Source organism: Cyprinodon tularosa, unplaced genomic scaffold (assembly GCF_016077235.1).
Source record: "Cyprinodon tularosa strain WSP-4 unplaced genomic scaffold, ASM1607723v1 ctg40, whole genome shotgun sequence".
NCBI classification, from domain to species: domain Eukaryota; kingdom Metazoa; phylum Chordata; class Actinopteri; order Cyprinodontiformes; family Cyprinodontidae; genus Cyprinodon; species Cyprinodon tularosa.
Window position 1 is genome coordinate 881,905 of NW_024039119.1, and position 20,878 is coordinate 902,782.

Sequence of the window (20,878 nt, forward strand, 5' to 3'; positions counted from 1 at the left end):
TCCATCAAGGATCAGTACAAATATAGGCTGCATAACTCAAAACTAACGATCATACAAAAATATTCCATCTTCATAGACCACCTGTTAGTATGTTCATACAAAATAAAGTTTCTAAGGAAAGTATAGGTTTTATATTCTGTTCTATAGGTGATGTGTACAATACATTACTAGAGCTGAATTAAACATCTAGTGGGGTCCATAAATAAACCTGTTAAAACCTTACCTAACTTGATTTAACAGTCACTCTGTTGTAGCTGCTTCACATATCAGTTTATAACTGACTAGATTAACTTAAAATAAAGTGGATTTTTGTATAAATTGAATATTTATTTTATCTATACTTTAGCTTTTAAATTTAACTAATTGAGGGGTCATTCAAAAAAGCAACGTTACAGATAGTTTCAAGATACGGAAATCGAAAATCTAATTATTAATGTTCAACTTGGGAAGGACACATGTCCACAGTGGAAATCTGGGACCCATCAGTTTGTGAAATAACAGGTTAACACATTTTACTCTATTATGACTAACTGGGTCGCCTCTCTTTCATGCCTTTTTACATGAAAATATTTCACTGTGAAAACCTAGTTTACTGTTAAAATTTCGAACACAGAAAGTATTTACAGAAAAATGCTTCTATGTTAATTTTCTATGCCTGCTTCTGTCTCCTTGAGCCCCAGTCAGCCTCAGCAGAAGGTAGCTTACACCACGCCTTGTTCTGCTGAAGGTTTCTTCCTGTTAAAAGGGAGTTTTCCTCTCTACTGTTGCTGCATGCATGCTTAGTGTGAGGGATAGCTGAAGATCAGGGGTCTGCAACTTCTGGGATTGATGACTGAATATTTTTAAATTTAGATAAGTTAGTAATACATCTTTTTTAACTGAATGTTATTGTTATTGTCTGTAAATGGTGTTTAGATGGCACATTTATGCTCCCCATGTGCATATTTTGATTAACAAATAGAAGAAATCCAAAGTACTGTTTCCCTTATGACCACTGTTGATCACACTTGGGCTTTAAAGTCACAGGTTCCTTTTTGTTTTTTCTTTAGGTTGAGCCTAAAGTTTTATAAAATATCAAAAATCCTATGAGAAAGAACTAGCTCTGAAGCCTCCAGCTAGAGCTCTTTGCTCCTCACTGCCATAACAAAGGGTTGAAGGATCCCTTTGACAGCTTAAAAATAGATTTTGCACTTGAACAGCAGCTGGAAAGATTCGCTGCTTTGTGTCAGTCTCCTAGCAAGCAGGACATGCAAGTAATTTTGAGGTGAAGTGTTTATGGAAGCGATGCGAAAAGAAACAGCTGCTGTTGTTCTCCTCCACACTGGACCCAGGTTGTAGTTAGGTTCTGCATGACGTGAACCTCCTATATTTCACAGTTGAAGTTTCTTTTCAATTAACAGTCAGGGAACTATCAAACTTCATAATAAATAATGAGGAGGGAGCTATGCTCTTCATTTAACCAACCTTAGAGGACCTCTTTGCTAACATTTGGAAAATATCCCTCTTGTGACACAACATATGATCACATCTCAGAAGCAGATGCAGAAAGGACTGTTTTAAATAGTTACTATACAAACAGATATTTTTTTGGCACCCATATACATATTGGGCCTGATCTTCAAAGATTCTAAATAGTGGATGCTAAAATGCATATGTAAATTTTGTCGTGCGAACAATAAGTGGGCGTGTTACAGGTGATCAAAAAAGATTCCTGTGTAATTTTTAAGACATGCAGATGAGTTTTGCTCTGCATTATGAAAATGAGCAGACTGCATCGGATCCCACCACTTTGAGAGTATATATTAACAATGAAAATAGTGTATATATGTTATAGTGTATTTCGAAAAATATTGCCTATCTGAAAGAGCTATGTACTAAAGTAAAAAAAAGATGTAAAAACTAAAGTTTAAGTTAAAAATAAAGATCATGATTTATGAGAAATTTATCTTTGTCTGCTGATTGACCTTCCTAACCCACCTTGAAAAAGGAGGAGTTGTAGCCTGTTTTACACTAGAATACACCTTAAACAGTTTAATGTGTCCCCACTAGCTCCTCTCAACAGCAGCCTGACCCTGCATAATGCAAAACTAGGAAAAGTATAATAATTTCATAAAACATGAGCCTGTTAAAGAACATTAAGGGAGACAAAAATCCCTCTTGCCTCACGTAAGAGATGCACACTTTCAGTCATGCCGCCCCCATGTCTATTTACAGGCTCTGTGATGGATGTTCTCTGGTGGCTCCTAATATCTTATTTTCTTTTAGAAACATACCACAACATTAAATTAGATTTTTTTTCTTTGGTTAAATTGTATATAGATTCTCTGCTGTCCTGTTGCATTACTTTGTGCCGGGTTGTGTGGAAATTTTTTCTTCTTTAATATTATTCAACTTTTTCAGATGGTCCTAATATGTTTTAAAGTACAGTGAATCTCTCTCCATCCTCTGTCATCCTCCTTTGTGGCCACAATGACCACGAAAGTTTTGCACCTTACTTTCAGAAATGCTAAATGAGAAGCCAAAACAGCTGCTGCAGTTGAGATTCTGATTTGGAAACCACTTTACACATGGTAAATGTTCACATTTGCATATCCTCCACCCATAAATTATTGTGGTCTGGTCATTAGATTAAGATCTGCATACTAAAGAAGGCACACACTCAATAACAGATTTGCAGACGCTTTCTGCTGAATTGCTATACAAATCACTTTTCACCTTCTGCTCTTGGGATCTGCTCTAAGCATTGGAACCCGTTTGCATCTTTTTGAAGATGCGCAAACCTTCTGGAGACCAGGTCCTTATGTGGGGCTCACACTGAACATCTTGCAGCTGCAGTGCAGGTATGTTGCAAAAAGTCTCTCATGTTGAAATCAGCCGGTCCAGCTGCAGAAATGGAGCTTAAGAGGGAAAAAAATTAACTCTTCCAACAAAACTCATTATTGGTGTGCATAAATATGTCTTTGATGGGGCTATTTGACAATCTAGGTTGCTGGGTTAATTTTATTCTGAAATTCTCCTGGAGTTTTTTCTGTCTGGTGTCCGGCTTTATGGCTTGTAAAAATCAGGAGCTTAATGCAGAAACCTGCTGCTGCATCCGGCCAAACTTTCTTATTGCTAAAAGGATATCCTATTGCTGATGTCAATGTACACAATGGTTTAAATGATTTGGGTTCCCTGCACCTGCACAGCAGTTGCACTGCATTCAGTGTGAGCCTGGTATTAATGTATTTACTGATTTTGTTGAAGTTTAAAAAAATGTTACCATTTTGTTTTAAAATGTAATATAATTAAGAAACTACTGAATAACTACTGGAACAGTTTGTGGTGGAAAGTATCCCCATTGTAAAATATTTTAACTTATGTTCAGTGTGAAGAAATAGAACAGAGGAATTAAGATAAATGCTCTGCATGGGAATTCAACTGTTCTTGAGGCACGCTTGATTATTGTGGCTTTAAGCAGCCGTTTAGTTTGCATCTGCCTTGGACTGGCCCTTTACACACCTTTGTATAAATACTGGGTTTTTCAATGAACCATCTACAAATAGTGTCATAGCAAACAGTTCTTTTTTCCAAACTAATGCTATATTTTATATTAAAAGATAGTGGTGGAGTGAAATAGTTAAGGAAGAATGCTTCCTAAAAGTAAACGATTAGCAGCATTCCAACAAGTACACAACCACTCTGGTACAGTCATTGTAGCTGCTGTGCTATCTTTTATATTTAGTGGCTCAAAAATAATTGGTAGTGAATACAAAATTGATTAGATGTCTTTCGTTAAAAATCAAATGTATTAAATTTTCATGCCACTCAAAAAAAAAGAAGAAAAAAAGCTGATAAATCTCATACGACATGCTCATACAAACATTTAGTATTAAAGAGGAAAGGAGGCGGTGTCGTTTGGAAAGCACTGGTACTGTCATGTTATCAGAAATGGAGATATATCCCCGATATAAAAACTATTTTGAGAAGGAAAAGGTGGCTAAAAAATATTACTGCATTAGGCCACACTGATGATTGACTAGCAGGGTTTGGGTCAAGTTCACATATCCTGATACACTTAGAGAAACACGCACAGACAGGCACAAGGTTTAACCACTACATGACCTCTTTGAATCAACCTGCTATCAAAAGACATGAAACAGTCACAGCCTGAAAGGCTTTCAGCAACAAGTCCTGAAAAAGTTGGGTCAGCATCTCCTGAAGAGAAACTACAAAGAAATGTATCACAGCAAAAACAAAACCATACCAAAAAATTAAAAGAAAAAACAGCTGTTTCTGCACTCAGTGGGAGGGTTCAGCACGACATTTTACACCCATTTCTTGGTCTTCTGTTCACAGCAAAAAATATAAATTAAATACTTAAATCAGGAGGTAGAGAGTTCCCACTGAACTCTGAGTGTCTGCTGCATGCTATCTGTCCTCAGTGAAACTCTAAAAGAAGGGCCTCAGATTTGTGTGTGGTGGTGTGTGTGTCCAGGCGGAGTGTATGGTGGCGGCGCAGGGTTGGGTTTAATTCCTCTGCTCTTCATGTAGGAAATAAACTGATCTGGGATTTCTGCCAGCACGTCCTTGGCGAGCCGTGCCATGCTTAACACGTGGTTTCCTGTCCGGTCCATGTAATCTCTAAAAGGAACAAACTGAACAACAAAAACAGATAAGAGATACACATCAGGATAATACATAAATACATTCTTGAAAATCTTTTAAAATTATCTTTTTTGTCTTCACTTAGCTTTCCAATACATTACTTTGGACATCAAATAAAAGAAAGGAGATAAACTGGTGATTTTTATTTTTGTTTTCAGCCATTTGAGATGAAAATACGATACTAAATTGTTGTCTGATGCTTTGTTAACAATAACGCTAAAACCATAATTGCCTTTAAAGACAGGTTTCTTGCCAGCATAGCAGGTCACTAGGCTTTAAGCCGCTATACTATCTTTTTTATGAGCCAAACGGCCCTTTGACTCACATCTGGGCTTCCTATCTAGGACTCTCTCCAGCGCATTTAAGCACAAACACTGGTTAAACTCAAGGTATTTAAAATCACACTGAAAAAAGTCTGATACACTGAATTATAATAAGTGGAACGGCTGTGGAAACAATGTTTTTAGACAACATTACTTCCATTTTTATCCATATGTGAGAAATGCTCTGTAAAAATGCACCATTTAGGCTCTGTCAACGACTCATGGTCGCTTGCGTTCAGAACACCAAGTGCTAGTCACAGTGCTTTTTCCATATCCAATAAAACACAGCATTACTTTGCAGTTGCGTAGCTACCATACTGCTGCTGCAGGTTGATCAGATCAACTTTTCTGAGTCAATCTGATAGTTCACATATTAAAGGGGATGTGAATATTGCCTTCAATGTGCAGAAAACATCAAAAGAAGGAAGAAAATTTGAAATCGTGGCTAGAACCACACTGAACGTGAAACCTGCAGACATTTTTCTAATTTTTCTTCCTTTTGTTCGCCTTGAATTTCCCCTGTTCATGGAAAGCATTATGTACTGCATGCAACTTCACATGGCAGGCAAGAGTTTCCATACATCATGTAGTCTAGTAGCTGTTAGTTTCACCTCGACATGGTGGACAGGGAATTCACGGAGCGGCTCGCAGTGCTTTTTTAAGTTTTGAAAGCCGAACAAAGCTGTAGGCATCCCTGGGTTCCCTTGGATTCTCTAAAGATGGAACCAGTATAGAGAATATCGCTATTTCCTCTGAAAGCAACATCTGGATAAAGGTCTCTTTTAGTGGCACATTTTTCCATCTGCTGTCAACAGACAGAGGTTGTTACTAATTTGGCTAAATTTGGCAAAAACTCATCAGTCGCTTCCCTAGAATCGTGTTCTTCGCCTTGCTTTGCATGCTGCTTGCTTTTTTAACTCTTTTTTTTACAACAACAGATATTTTTGTTACTATCAGCAGTTTGTTATAGCAAAAAACAATATACACTATATTGCCAAAAGTATTTGCTCACCCATCCAAATTATTGGAATCAGGTGTTCCAATCACTTCCATGGCCACAGGTGTATAAATTCAAGCACCTAGGCATGCAGACTGTTTTTACAAACATTTGTGAAAGAATGGGTCGCTCTCAGGAGCTCAGTGAATTCCAGCGTGGAACTGTGATAGGATGCCACCTGTGCAACAAATCCAGTCGTGAAATTTCCTCGCTCCTAAATATTCCACAGTCAACTGTCAGCTGTATTATAAGAAAATGGAAGTGTTTGGGAACGACAGCAACTCAGCCACGAAGTGGTAGGCCACGTAAACTGACGGAGCGGGGTCAGCGGATGCTGACGCGCATAGTGCGAAGAGGTCGCCAACTTTCTGCAGAGTCAATCACTACAGACCTCCAAACTTCATGTGGCCTTCAGATTAGCTCAAGAACAGTGCGCAGAGAGCTTCATGGAATGGGTTTCCATGGTCGAGCAGCTGCATCCAAGCCATACATCACCAAGTGCAATGCAAAGCGTCGGATGCGGTGGTGTAAAGCACGCCGCCACTGGACTCTAGAGCAGTGGAGACGCGTTCTCTGGAGTGACGAATCGCGCTTCTCCATCTGGCAATCTGATGGACGGGTCTGGGTTTGGCGGTTGCCAGGAGAACGGTACTTGTCTGACTGCATTGTGCCAAGTGTAAAGTTTGGTGGAGGGGGGATTATGGTGTGAGGTTGTTTTTCAGGAGCTGGGCTTGGCCCCTTAGTTCCAGTGAAAGGAACTCTGAATGCTTCAGCATACCAAGACATTTTGGACAATTCCATGCTCCCAACTTTGTGGGAACAGTTTGGAGCTGGCCCCTTCCTCTTCCAACATGACTGTGCACCAGTGCACAAAGCAAGGTCCATAAAGACATGGATGACAGAGTCTGGTGTGGATGAACTTGACTGGCCTGCACAGAGTCCTGACCTCAACCCGATAGAACACCTTTGGGATGAATTAGAGCGGAGACTGAGAGCCAGGCCTTCTCGTCCAACATCAGTGTGCGACCTCACAAATGCGCTTCTGGAAGAATGGTCAAAAATTCCCATAAACACACTCCTAAACCTTGTGGACAGCCTTCCCAGAAGAGTTGAAGCTGTTCTAGCTGCAAAGGGTGGACCGACGTCATATTGAACCCTATGGATTAGGAACGGGATGTCACTTAAGCTCATATGTGAGTCAAGGCAGGTGAGCAAATACTTTTGGCAATATAGTGTATATAAAGATCAATCTCATATTACACTATGTAAACATTCTATCAGCACAGCAGAATATCCCCTTGGCAAATTGGTGGGAAATTCCAGTTGCTTAGGAACCAGTATCCTGCAACTTTTGTGTCCTTGATCCAACTAACCTAATTCAAGTAATTCAATGATTAAGATAACTCTGGAGAACACTGATGAGGTAATTCAGCTATTTGAGCCAGTTGTAGGATACCAGCCCCCCAGGACCTGGAATCGCTAACCCCTGATTTAGCATGTTGAATGCTCTAAGGTGGGTTAAGGTGATGCACTTTGAGATGAATGAGGCTTAGAATTATTTCCTTATTTCCAGGCACTAATGTGAAAACGGACCGAATCTAAAAATATAATGAAATATAATTAATGTATGTACATGCCATACTGTAAATGACATGACAGTGATTTATTTATTTTCCGTTGCCTAATTTCTTTCTGTGTTGAACCCTTGAAAAGCTTATATTTGACTGCATTTATATTAAGATGAGTTAGATTCTCTGCAAACGCAAAACTGCTTTGTATCTTCTGTACCTGTTAGGTACCTGTACCTGAAAAACATCAATAGAGCCTTTTTGGTAAACAAGGTAAGCACTACAAGATCTCAACTTCTGATCTATGAATACTGTAAATTATTTAAAATAATCAAAACTCAAAAGTTTAGCTCTGTGTATCATGCTTTACCTGCTACATAATTACTGTAATCTTAAATGTCTGATGCTTTGGGTACAGAGAGATGGCAGCTCACTGCAGCTGAAACAGGTTGATACGTAAAACGCGCTGGAGTGGCATGCAGTACAAAACCTCTTCCAATGAATTGTCCCCAATGCATTAGCAGAAAAAAGGGTTTATGTTCTCATCTGCAGATTAGTGACAAGTGTTATTTTAGGGTATGCACACCCCAGTGCAGCAGGGAAGCACTGGTGCTGATAATTTGTGACCAAAGTATGTTGGTGAAAGAACACAGACATTTGTCTCGATGTGATATATTTTTTTTGTGCTAATATGCCACATTGGTTTAAAGAGGCATAATCACGTTATATGCTATAAGTTGGAGCATGATGCAATAAAGCTATATATGCCAAATGTCCATCATGATCCATTTTCATTGTGTTTTTTTTCAGCCTAAATAGAATTCTAGCACTTGGCACAATGAGCGAGGCGCCATCTGCTGGCAGTACCACAGAATTATCAGAAAGTAGATGGCACCAATATGCAGCTATATAAAAAAGCCCCACGGACCTCAAAGGCCTCATGGTAAAATGACAGTTCAGCATGGTCGAAGCCAACAGATGGCATTCATTGAATAAACCAATCTAAAGAAACTCTAAGTTCTTGTAAATACTCCTCAGAACCTCCTACCAGAACATTAAGGACAAAGAGAATTCCTGTTTCCAACAAACACAAACTGGAACACAGCTACAAGTTTTGATATACTTGAGTTAAACAAAATAAAAAAAAACAAGGTCATAGGCTTAAACCTTTTCATTGGAATGGATGCAAATTCGACACATTAAACTTCCCTGCTAAGTGGATTGTTGATAAGACCTGAATTAGTTCATCTTGAGTAGCGTTTTGGATTTTAGCTGCTCTGACAAAAAACTGCCCTCTCTTCCCCTACTCTGTTTATCTCATCTCCATGTTCATAACGTTGTGTGTGATAAGGCTATAGGGCTAAGAATAGCATTTTTATTAAAAGTATCAGTATTAATAAGGATGTTTATTTTCACATCTATCAGCTGATATCTACATACTTCCACAGCTTTATCCATTTTAGTGAACACCAATGTTCATAGTGTAATCCGAGCACTATTTAAGGTCTTAACTCTCTTTGGATCTTTTTTTTTTTCACACTGGATCTTGAACTTGCTTATTTTCACAACTTCAGTGGGAGGCGCTAAGTGTCTTATCCAATGGCAAGATAGCTTTGTTGTTATTGTAAATATACACAAATCACTTTTTTTTTAAACAAATTGAGCAAAATGAAAGCATGTAAAAGCATAATAACAAATACTACTTTTCAGAAAACCCTTGTATGCAACCAGAATAGGCTAGTTGCGCATAAATTTGAAAATGTAATTTTACTTGACTATGCCCCTTTAATCTCAATTACCCACAGGTTTTTCTAGAAAAATGTCAGTGTCTATGAAATTTAAGCTCCAGTATATTTCATTCTCTGGAGGACAGTCACCTGTACAATGTCTCTCTCTGCCAGTTTCCCTCGGGATGAGATTCTTATGTCGTCACCATCAAGTTCCACCATAGCTGCAAGACACATAAACATAAGCATGCAAGCATAAAATCATTTAGAATAAAACCTAATTGTAAAACAGCTTCCATAATAACAGATATAAGGCTTATCCATGCTTAAGGAAAGGCTTTGTTGTCACTTTATTCACAAATTATCTTGTAGCCATAGTAAAACTTTAAGTATGTTGACCTGTCTTTATTGTCGGTCTAATCTACTAATAAGTCCTTAATTACAGACAGTGGAATTTAGAAGCACCGGCTCTAAACATGGCAAACCCAGCAATTAACCTCAGCCATTTCTTCTGCTTTTATGCCTGCCTCCACCTACACATTCCCTTCCTTCAGATTTAGTGTGAACTGTAATTCTCTCTGTGAATAACAGCCAGGGGGCCTATCAGCCATAGAACTTATAGAACTATTCTATATATAGATCTATATGTAAACTGCTGAGCACAAGTATTAGAACACCCAGATTTTTCCAGCGTTTTATAGAATATTATTCAGTCTTCAGCCTTTGTTCAGTATTTGTCTCACTGTAATCTGAAATGAAAGCATAGTACAAATAAGCAATTGCATTTATGGAATAATGTTTAGACCAAAATGTACTGCTCATAAACATGGTCATTTGTGGCATTATCAATGGAATTCTTTCTGCAATACAAATCAAATATTCTAAGGAAAGTTTGTGCAAATTTGTGACCATCTATGTACAGTAGTTCTCATAAGTCTGTGGCACATGAACCCCTGACCAACAAGGTGCCGATCAGAAGGTAATGCATGTCCCTGAAGAAGGCTTTGCTAGTTGCTTTTGGTCAGAATGCCTCTCAATTTGCAAAAGTCACTGGCTCGTAAAAATTTTGACGAAAAACAAATATAAATCTGTGGTGTTTCCATTTGGTTTAAAGCTAATTCACCAAGTAACCAAGTGTCATAAAGTTGAAACAGATTTTTCAGTTTGAGGCCAACCTTACCTTTGTTTTAACTTTGGAGGATCAGCACTAAAGGCCAGAACACATCGAATCAGACAGAAAATCGTGGCAGACGAGGTCTTGGCGTGTAGCGCTCATTGAAAGTCAATGGGGAGGATCAACACTGACGCGATTTTACACAAGGGGGTTTCTGTAGGTCTGACTGAGATAGGCCCCAGGTCTATTTTATTTGGACTAAGCAGTAACTCAGCTACAATTTAATGGGTCTGACAGGAAGTGAGATGCGGTTACATATCCCTCACATACTTTGGGGGAAAATACAAAATGAAGTCTGTTAATCTTATTTCTCGTGATAACAAGATGATTGGTGTCTGTTAAAACTGATTACGTACTTCAATACCACAACAGCGGAGGGGTTTTATAACTATAAGTCATGGCAGCCTATGTGTGATTCTGTAAATAATCCTGTGCTTAACTTTTAGGTAATGAGGCGACGTTGTTGGTTTGATTTGCTTCCACTTCTGATAGGCAATCAGACCTATGCCTCTGGTGCCTTAGCGCCGGGTGTTTTCTGAACATCCCCGTTGTTACGCCTGTAACCTGTATAAATGGGTCCAGATTTAAGAGTTTTATTAAAAACTCTTATTTAAAACTCTCTGCTTCTTTCATTACGTCTGCTTCTGTCTCCTTGAACCCCAGTCAGCCTCGGTAGATGGCCGCTCACACTGAGCCTGGTTCTACAGGAGGTTTCTTCCTGTTAAAAGGGAGTTTTTCCCTTCCACTGTCGCTACAAGCATGCTTAGTGTGAGGGATTGCCTTCGAGTCAATGAGTCGATGCAATCAGCTGGTTTTCCTCAGATAGGAAACTTTGAATCAATTGATGATCTGGTCGAATTGTAAAGTGCCTTAAGATGACATGTGTTGTGCATTGGCGCTATATAAATAAACTGAATTGAATTATGTTATGTTAGAAAACAATTCATAGTTTAACCATCAAAACGAGATAGTTATGTCATTATCTCGAGGAGGCAAAGGAAAAAAAAGTTGAGTACGACCGCACCTGGCTTCAGTACTTTCCAGATCTCTCTCTCTGAGAATCATCTCTGCCTCAGTCAGCATATAAACCTTCCCAGAGTGTTTAGTGCTGCGTTTTTCACTTCAGACATAGATCCGTTATGTTTTTAATACAGGCATAGGAATGTTCTTTGTCTGTTCTGTTTTGCACAGACTCGCTTTGCTTTATAGAATGCGATGATGTTTTTTTGTTTTTTATTGGCTTTTCATAATCTGTCCAAGGCAAATGTGAGAAATAGTTTTAATCTGTGTATAGCGCAGACACAGAAGTGAAAGAAATCTGTGAAGATCTGCCCACCCTGCCTCGTCGTAGCCTCCCAATATGCAGTCAGTGTGACATGGAAAAAAATCGGATCAGAGATTAAAAAGTTGTGCGCAACCGGTGTGTTCTGGCTTAAACCAGTGAACCCTTTCAAGCTATTCATTGTAATGGAATTTTTTAAAATATCAATAGAAAACTACAGAAATTAGGGTGTTCTAACATTTTTGACCAATAACGTATATCTACATGGCCTGCATGGCTGTTTCCATGTATATCTATATCTATCTAAATATATCTATACATAGATATAGATATACATACATCTATATATATATAAATATAGATATATATCTAAATGTATCTCTATATATATATATAGATATGTATACATTTATATAGATATATATCTAAATAGACAGCAGAACCCGTTCAAAATTTCCCTACTTTCCTTGATGGGCCTTTGGCAGGGCCCCTACAATTCCTTTTTTAAACATAATAATAATTTTAAACATAGTAATAAAAATATTCACTCTGTCAAGATTATTGGACATTAAGATCCAAAGAGAAGCGTCATATCATGGTCAGACCCTGTAATTCAGTGAAAGGGTTGAGTAAAAAAAATATGCATGCCCAGAAGGACAGTAGCTAGAGGTTGGAGGGGATATTGCTGCCATTCAGCTGGCTTTTGACTGGGGAGGGCCATTTTGAATGGCTGCTACTGTATCTTTTGATAATTTCAAGTGATTTTGAGCAAAATTATTCTTATGAAAAATAACATACAGCCTCATATGCAAGTAATTCTGTTCCGTCAAATGCAGCTCTAGAAGTAACACTGAAGTATTTCAAAGACACTTGGGTGTTACTTTATATTTTTTGCGGACTCTTAAATATTTCACCTCCACAACCTTTAACAAAGTGAGAGCATAGCTGCTCTGTGACAGAGAGTCAGTGTTAGATAAAAGAAGGCTGAGAGGGGAAAAGTCCTGCTTCTTATCCTTTCTTCTTTCTCTTGAGACCTCCATACAGCCCACACATCCAAGCTGCAAAGCTAAACTTCTGAAACATCTCTGGCCCCAGAAAGACCTGTCAAACGCAATATCTGCTCATTTCACAAACTTTATGTATTTTTTTATGTTAATAGCTTATTAATACAACTTGTGTTAATACTTTTCTGCATGTGCATTTTTTAAAACTTTTTCCACTATCATGTTTTGCAAGTTGTGAGTAAGATCAAAATGCAACCGTGAATGTCGTATAATCATAACACAGCAAACCTTCAGCATCAGAACAAGGGAAACAGAATAATCAGAACAGCTACAAAAAAAACAAAACATGAAATAGTTTTTTTTTACTGGGATAGGAGTTGAGAAATACATTAGATGTGTGTGAATTAATCAGGGACTATTGGATAGCTGGGAGAGGAAAGTGCTGAGCAGGGGGGCTGAGGTATTTTAACACAAACAGAACTCAAATAGACCCAAAGAAAACTACAAGACAAGCAGGATAAACTAATACTGACCTATAAATAATAAAATATACAATAAAAACTAGAACAGAACATAATAAATAAGTAAAAAACTAAACTTAAGGGAATAGAGACAGAAAATTACATAGGGATGACCAGAGTTCTCTGAGGGTTGGTATAGACTGATAGGCTGTTCAGGGTCAGTTTACACTGATCACAGTGTGGCAAAAGGAAAATGAACTGTTTTCTGTTTTCTAAATGAATCACTGACGAAAAACAGATATGAAATACACACGTATTTATTCATTTATGATTTCTAAATGAATAAAGTAGATTTTTGCATCATATACAAATTAAATGTCCCACAGATATATATACACTATATTGCCAAAAGTATTTGCTCACCTGCCTTGACTCACATATGAGCTTAAGTGACATCCCGTTCCTAATCCATAGGGTTCAATATGACGTCGGTCCACCCTTTGCAGCTAGAACAGCTTCAACTCTTCTGGGAAGGCTGTCCACAAGGTTTAGGAGTGTGTTTATGGGAATTTTTGACCATTCTTCCAGAAGCGCATTTGTGAGGTCGCACACTGATGTTGGACGAGAAGGCCTGGCTCTCAGTCTCCGCTCTAATTCATCCCAAAGGTGTTCTATCGGGTTGAGGTCAGGACTCTGTGCAGGCCAGTCAAGTTCATCCACACCAGACTCTGTCATCCATGTCTTTATGGACCTTGCTTTGTGCACTGGTGCACAGTCATGTTGGAAGAGGAAGGGGCCAGCTCCAAACTGTTCCCACAAAGTTGGGAGCATGGAATTGTCCAAAATGTCTTGGTATGCTGAAGCATTCAGAGTTCCTTTCCTTGGAACTAAGGGGCCAAGCCCAGCTCCTGAAAAACAACCCCACACCATAATCCCCCCTTCACCAAACTTTACACTTGGCACAATGCAGTCAGACAAGTACCGTTCTCCTGGCAACCGCCAAACCCAGACCCGTCCATCAGATTGCCAGATGGAGAAGCGCGATTCGTCACTCCAGAGAACGCGTCTCCACTGCTCTAGAGTCCAGTGGCGGCGTGCTTTACACCACCGCATCCGACGCTTTGCATTGCACTTGGTGATGTATGGCTTGGATGCAGCTGCTCGACCATGGAAACCCATTCCATGAAGCTCTCTGCGCACTGTTCTTGAGCTAATCTGAAGGCCACATGAAGTTTGGAGGTCTGTAGTGATTGACTCTGCAGAAAGTTGGCGACCTCTTCGCACTATGCGCGTCAGCATCCGCTGACCCCGCTCCGTCAGTTTACGTGGCCTACCACTTCGTGGCTGAGTTGCTGTTGTTCCCAAACACTTCCATTTTCTTATAATACAGCTGACAGTTGACTGTGGAATATTTAGGAGCGAGGAAATTTCACGACTGGATTTGTTGCACAGGTGGCATCCTATCACAGTTCCACGCTGGAATTCACTGAGCTCCTGAGAGCGACCCATTCTTTCACAAATGTTTGTAAAAACAGTCTGCATGCCTAGGTGCTTGAATTTATACACCTGTGGCCATGGAAGTGATTGGAACACCTGATTCCAATAATTTGGATGGGTGAGCAAATACTTTTGGCAATATAGTGTATATATATATATATATATATATATATATATATATATATATATATATATATATATATATATATATATATATATATATATATATATATATATATATATATATACGTATATACTTGATGACAAATTGGCTACTGGAACAAGACATAGATGGACTTCAAACTTATGGTAACTCTGGAACAACCGTAGAGATCCAAAGCTCACGTGAAAAAACAAATTGGGTTTATATGATATAATAAAGTTTCAAAAACAAGTCCACAAATTAAACACAGCTATTAGAAAAACTATGCTTTCATTTTACCCAGCGGCATGTAAACACATGGAAGGAAGTGCTCTGGAGCATCCCATGAGTGGCAAAACCTTAACACTGCACATCACTTCCCAAGCATGTTACTGTAACGGCCGTATCATGCTGTGGGAATTGTTCCTTTCTTCCACTCACAGTTACGCACTACTTTATCTCAATCTGACTAACAACCCTAACAAAAAACATTCAAGTTTCTGGTTGTGGCTAGAAGTCCAAACTGTTTGAGATCTTTGCTGTGCTGTATGTTTTTGTAATAAAAACTGAAGTTATTTTACCGTCAAACTCAGCTTGACCCACTCCTACAATGATGATGGACATAGGAAGCTTGGCAGCCTGCGAAGGAGTCAGAGTACAAAAGATGTAAAACCAGCATAAAAAAGATTGTATGTTCAAATTCTTTGTCTAAGTTTATATAATCTGATGACATTAACAGTGTATATTGACATCTTACAAGCCAACTGAAATTAACCGATTTTAAGGCAAAGATATAGAAAAGTCTGTAGAGGTTTTTTAATAATTTGCAGTAGTTCTTAGGAACATGTTAGCTGTCAGACCCTCAATGGTAGAATAAACTTAACAGTAACAGAGACACTTCATCGCATAGGCAGATTCATTAGTGCAGCTGCTTGACTTTGGCAGCTTTGATAGCTGCACAACCAATCTAACCACAGCCAGTCACCCGCATGAACCGTTTTTCTCACCTGAGAACATTATAATTTTATCTCCTAAATCAAAGCGTACCTACACAAATCCCTGACCTGCTGGTTGACATTTTAGCTTGGAGGAAAAAAAATTGTTTGACAGTGAACTTGAATAGGTCTTATATTCCAGCAGATGGATGAGCCAGGAGACGAAGGAAGGGGGGGAGGTGCTAGGTCAAGTAATCACAGCCTCCTTTCCCATCCACCTGCCCATCGACTCCAAGCTCTATCTTAAGTCAAGTAAGACAAGGGTTTGGTAAACAACAACATTTTTTGAGTAGACATCCAATAGAATTGTTTGAGGGAGGGGGGAAGGGGTACTGCCTCCTGCTGTGGATTCAGGTGCACTGCACCAGCGGTAGAAGAGCAACAAGAATATCTAAAATTGCATTGTACTGTCTTGGAAAATGTATTGGGATAAACAGGGATAAATTGCATTGTCACACTTTTCATGACACAGATTTTATTACCAAATTCTTGCCGTTTTACAGTCCTAGAAGATGATGAAAATTACCCTAGCATAAGGGGTGAAGATGAAGATTTAAGAGACAAGGAGAGAGAAAGAAGACAATGTATAGAAAGCTAATGAAGGAGAACAGGAAGGAAGAGAGTCAGGGAATCCAGCCTATCAAACTGGAACATCGGTTTGTATTGTAACTTTTTGAAATGTTTTGCTGCCCAGCACAACAATCCCTATTTTTATCTTAATTCATGCTCTGGATTTATTGATTGATTTTTTATTTTATATTTTTTTTTTTAGGTAGCTTATATGTAAAACTTGTTTTTGCCTAATAGAAAGAAAACGATGCAATAACATTTCAATGTTTTTCTTTTTATGTGTTTCGGATTGGATTTATAAATTAGAGATTTATTTTATATTTCAACTAAAAGTTCCAGCCACCCTCCTTCTTATGTAAATTTTCTAGATTTGTAGCTACTTTCTGTAAAATTTTGTCAGTGACAATTAGTTCCAACAGGAGTTCCTGCAAGTTTCTGCCTTTCTCCATCACAATGTATTTTAATCCACCCAATAACCACCTAATATGCATTGAAATGTAAAGATATATAAGACCAAACATACACAGATAATATTAAAGATAATTCTAGCATTTTCAGTCTGTTTATATTTACAAATAAAGTTGTTTTTTCTGCTTTAAAATATATATGGGTGTAAAATGTATTGACAACTAGGAAGATAATTTAGCAAACATATTCTCTTTTAGCATGAAATCATAGTGAAGGGAAACATACACATAAAAAATTTAGATTTGTTAAACAAATAAAAATAAAAAACATGTGGAAGATCTATGAAGGAACTATTTACAGAGAAACATGACCTACTGACATACCTAGAAAGGTTTTAAGCCTCATTAAAAGAGATAAACTTGGGGGAACAAAATATTTCCAATTGTATGTTACTCACATTTTTTAGATTTAATATTTATGTCCATATGAGGCTGTTTTGTCAATAACAAAATACACAACATTTCATGTTTAAAATGTAATCTTATCTCTAATAACGTGAAACATGTAGGTGCTCTTAAATATCCCACTATGTTGAAACTTTTTGTACAGGAGCTTGGATTCAAATTAGCTATCAATGTTACTCATATTGAGCTTTGTTTGATCAGGTTTCATTGATAATATTGTTGCAAAAAGTGGGTGAAAGCAGCACTTGTAGCTAGGCAATATTAGAAAAACTGAAGCAGTGGCAGTCTGAATCAGCGGTTGTTGTGGCCTATTATGGTTTTAAAAGTACTGTAAAATTTAAAGGGTTGTGTTTCACGGCAAGAATCAATTTTAAAAGTAATGCAAAGGCATTCTGCATCGGTGGTGACAACGCAATGATTGGATCATTTTAAAATCTAACGTTTGTCCAACAAGAAATGAGCTTCTGTCTAGCTGTGTATTAAGCAAGTGTAAATGTTGTGCTGTAGTTTATAAAAGGTGCGACAATGTTGGGTAAATAGGAATATTTAAGGAAAAAAGTTTAGTAACAAATATTTTCACAGCATTTCTCCATATTTCCCATAAAACCAATTTTTATTGCACTCACCATATAAAAAAACTGTGACTGTAATAGATTTTTTATTTTTTGTCAGGAATCGTGGGAAACTTAATTTTACTTAAAATAGTGAACTTTATGATGAAAACATCACACATTAACTATTTGTTTTGTTTTATATGCAGGCAGCATTAACTTGTACATTAAAGGGGTCATAGAATGCCAAACCAAGTTTACGTTGTCATAGATGGCAGATGGAACTATGAAGGATAGTTCAGTGGGTGAAATGGACATACAGAGAAGTTCAAACCCCATCAACACCTCCTTTCTCTGCCATTCTCACAATTCTAAACTTCCACCATAAAACAGGCGAATTCAAACGAAGCCCCCAATTGACGTCAATTCGGGGATGTTGCCTTATATGGTTCTGGCCTGTACTTTTTGTAACCCCCAGAAATTGACATACAGACCAGCCTACTGCTTCTCTGGCCCAAGGGACAGGGGGCTATGCAGTGTCGACGGCTGGGCCGCTGACTGGACCGGACCTCAGCAAAAAGTCCTGAGCCGCCCGTCCTCAGCTGGAGGAGGGGGGCTGGGGCAGGTGGGGGGAAGCACGGGGCCACCGATGTCCAGGCTACTGTCAACGGGTCGGGTTCGGTCGCTCCGTCCCCCGCTGGCTTCCTGTCCCCGGCGGACGGGGGCAGGGAGTCAGTGAACATGTCCCCTTTACATGTCCAGGAAAAGGAGGACGTCTGGTCACCCTCTTCCATTTCAAAGTTTGAAGACATTTCGCTTCCCCTCCAGGAAGCTTTCTCAATTCAAAGTCACCCTACCATAATCAACAAATTTGATGTTTCAGTGAGTGAGTACTTGTTGCTATGATGCATCTTTTCTCTGCAGCTTCACTAGTTCTAAACCAACCAATCAGCACACAGCTCATCTAAATATTCATGAGCATACCATAAAACTGTCGTTTCATTCTAGGGCTTTTAACCAGGCTGCATTAGGGCACATAGAACAGCAAATAAGCAATTTTCCTTAAGGACAGGCACCAAATACTCTATAGAATCATTATATGACCCCTTTAATGCTTGTTCTCGTCCTTTTTTTATTTGTTGCCCTTGAATTTTTGTTCCTACTTTGTGACCAACCAACATGACATATTGTCCCATTTTAGCCCCAGACCTAAATAACATTTGTTGGGATTTTACTCAACAGATTATCATGGCTAAGAAGTGGGTTAAATTAAAGCTGGCTTTTGTATAAATAAAGTAATATAAAAGTTGTCCATTTGTCCATTAGCCCCCCTTCTTTCTGTTTTCTCTCAACAAAATCCAGAGTAACCCATTAAAATCACCTCATAAAATCCTCTTTAGGCAAATTCAGGGATTCGTGTTTGTTTATTATTTAAATCTTTGTTACCCAGGGCAGTACCAGTGCCAGCTTTGTGCACAAGTGATTCATTTGTAATGTGACACATGGAGAGGAGTTGGTCTCCTCTCTGCTCTGACTGCAGGCGGGATTTGCTGCAGCCGCATGGGGCAACTATGACGACCTGTCAGTGCTTGGGAAGTGGGAGGGGCTCATTGCAGCACTCGTTGCTCAGCAGAAAGATTTGTGCTTTCATGCGTAGTCAAAGACACCAACAGTATTAAAAATGTCAGTCAGTATTTTGCTATTATTCTTTACATAGTCAGCCAATGGTGGGAAAAGTTGATAAATATAGCTGCAAAGTTTATGAATTGGCAAGGTAAGCTCAGCAAAATGGAAAAGAAGATGGGTGGAGCTAAAAAAAAATATGCAGAGTCCTGCAAGGAAATCATGGTTTTGGGAAATGGATTTTATATGCTCAAATGTAAATCATAATTTAAAATTTGAATTTTAGGAAAAATATCAAAAAAATTTAAATTTTTAACAACATAATTTAGTTTGTGTATTACATAAAATCAGAAAAAAATTATAACTTTGGAGTTTCAAAGTTACAAAATAAAGAATACATTATACTTCAACACCATAATGCCTGAACAGCAAAACAATACTAAAATCATAAAGAATTTTTTTAACTTACCGTTGAACATTTTGACAAATAAGAAAATATAACTATTTGCACATTGTCGTTGCAACTTCAATCCTTTTCAGCACATAAGCTATTTCTGTGCAACTAACAATGCATTTTATGGGGTAAGATAACTGTCAATCAAAATGTATGTATAGGTGGCAGAATTTGGAAATGTAAGTAAATAAAGGCTAACAAATGTAAGACTTTGATTTGTTCCTCCTTGTCCGCTCCTACAAGCATGTGACATTTAATGTTTTATCAGTAAGATACAAAAAATTAGAAGTTACAATTGAGTAAAAATAGAGTGGATGAGTATTAAAACATTCACTCTGTTTTCTTCTTCTTCTTGTGTAATGCTGGTTGGTGAAGAATCTTTTTAGGAATGGCTGGTAAGGAGTGTAACAGCTTCACCAGGGGTTGTAGATTGTCACTTTTAATATTGTGATCTGCACTCTTAAGTTTGTGATTTATACTCCTAAATGTGCTATTCATACTTGTAAATTTGTGATTCCTACTAAAATGTAAATGTGTTTTGAATTCCTAAAATGATGATACATAATTGTACATTTGTGATCCATTTAGGATTAATGCTTGTACATTATTCATTCATACTACTAAATGTACAAATTTGTAATTTCTACTTTGAAATATATTTTTTTCTCTTTAATAAGAGTTGTGTGTTTGTGGTTTTGCAAAGTTGTAACTTCTAAACTCGTGCTGTAACAGTCAGAACATATGAAGGACTTGATATCAAGGAGAAATATACAAACCTTTAAGTTCTGCTTGTTTTTTGACTTGCACTTACAAATTCAGACTTGTGCACATGTGTTTTTATGGACAGTTTTAGATCTAGGTATTCTATAGATCAGGTATTAAAAAAAATAATCACACTGATGATGTAAGAGGTCTCAAAAACTCATGTGTCACTTATATTACCCTTGGTGTTACAGGGTTAACTTAAAGGTATAATGGAGGATTTTTGCAA

The 20,878-nt window shown here is 38.0% G+C and overlaps 1 protein-coding gene across 3 annotated transcripts in view; it reads right to left on the bottom strand.

The window, feature by feature from the left end:
• Positions 1-3,258: 3,258 nt before the first annotated feature.
• The window catches only part of cpne5b (copine Vb), a 210,091-nt gene continuing 192,471 nt past the window's right edge, over positions 3,259-20,878 (bottom strand). For all 3 annotated transcript variants that reach the window (XM_038298082.1, XM_038298080.1, XM_038298081.1), the window contains 3 exons: positions 15,404-15,461; positions 9,413-9,486; positions 3,259-4,637 (listed from right to left, as the gene is read on the bottom strand). In XM_038298082.1, coding sequence (XP_038154010.1) covers positions 4,446-4,637; positions 9,413-9,486; positions 15,404-15,461 — 324 coding nt within the window. In that variant the 3' untranslated portion in view covers positions 3,259-4,445. The remainder of the gene's footprint in view (positions 4,638-9,412; positions 9,487-15,403; positions 15,462-20,878) is intronic.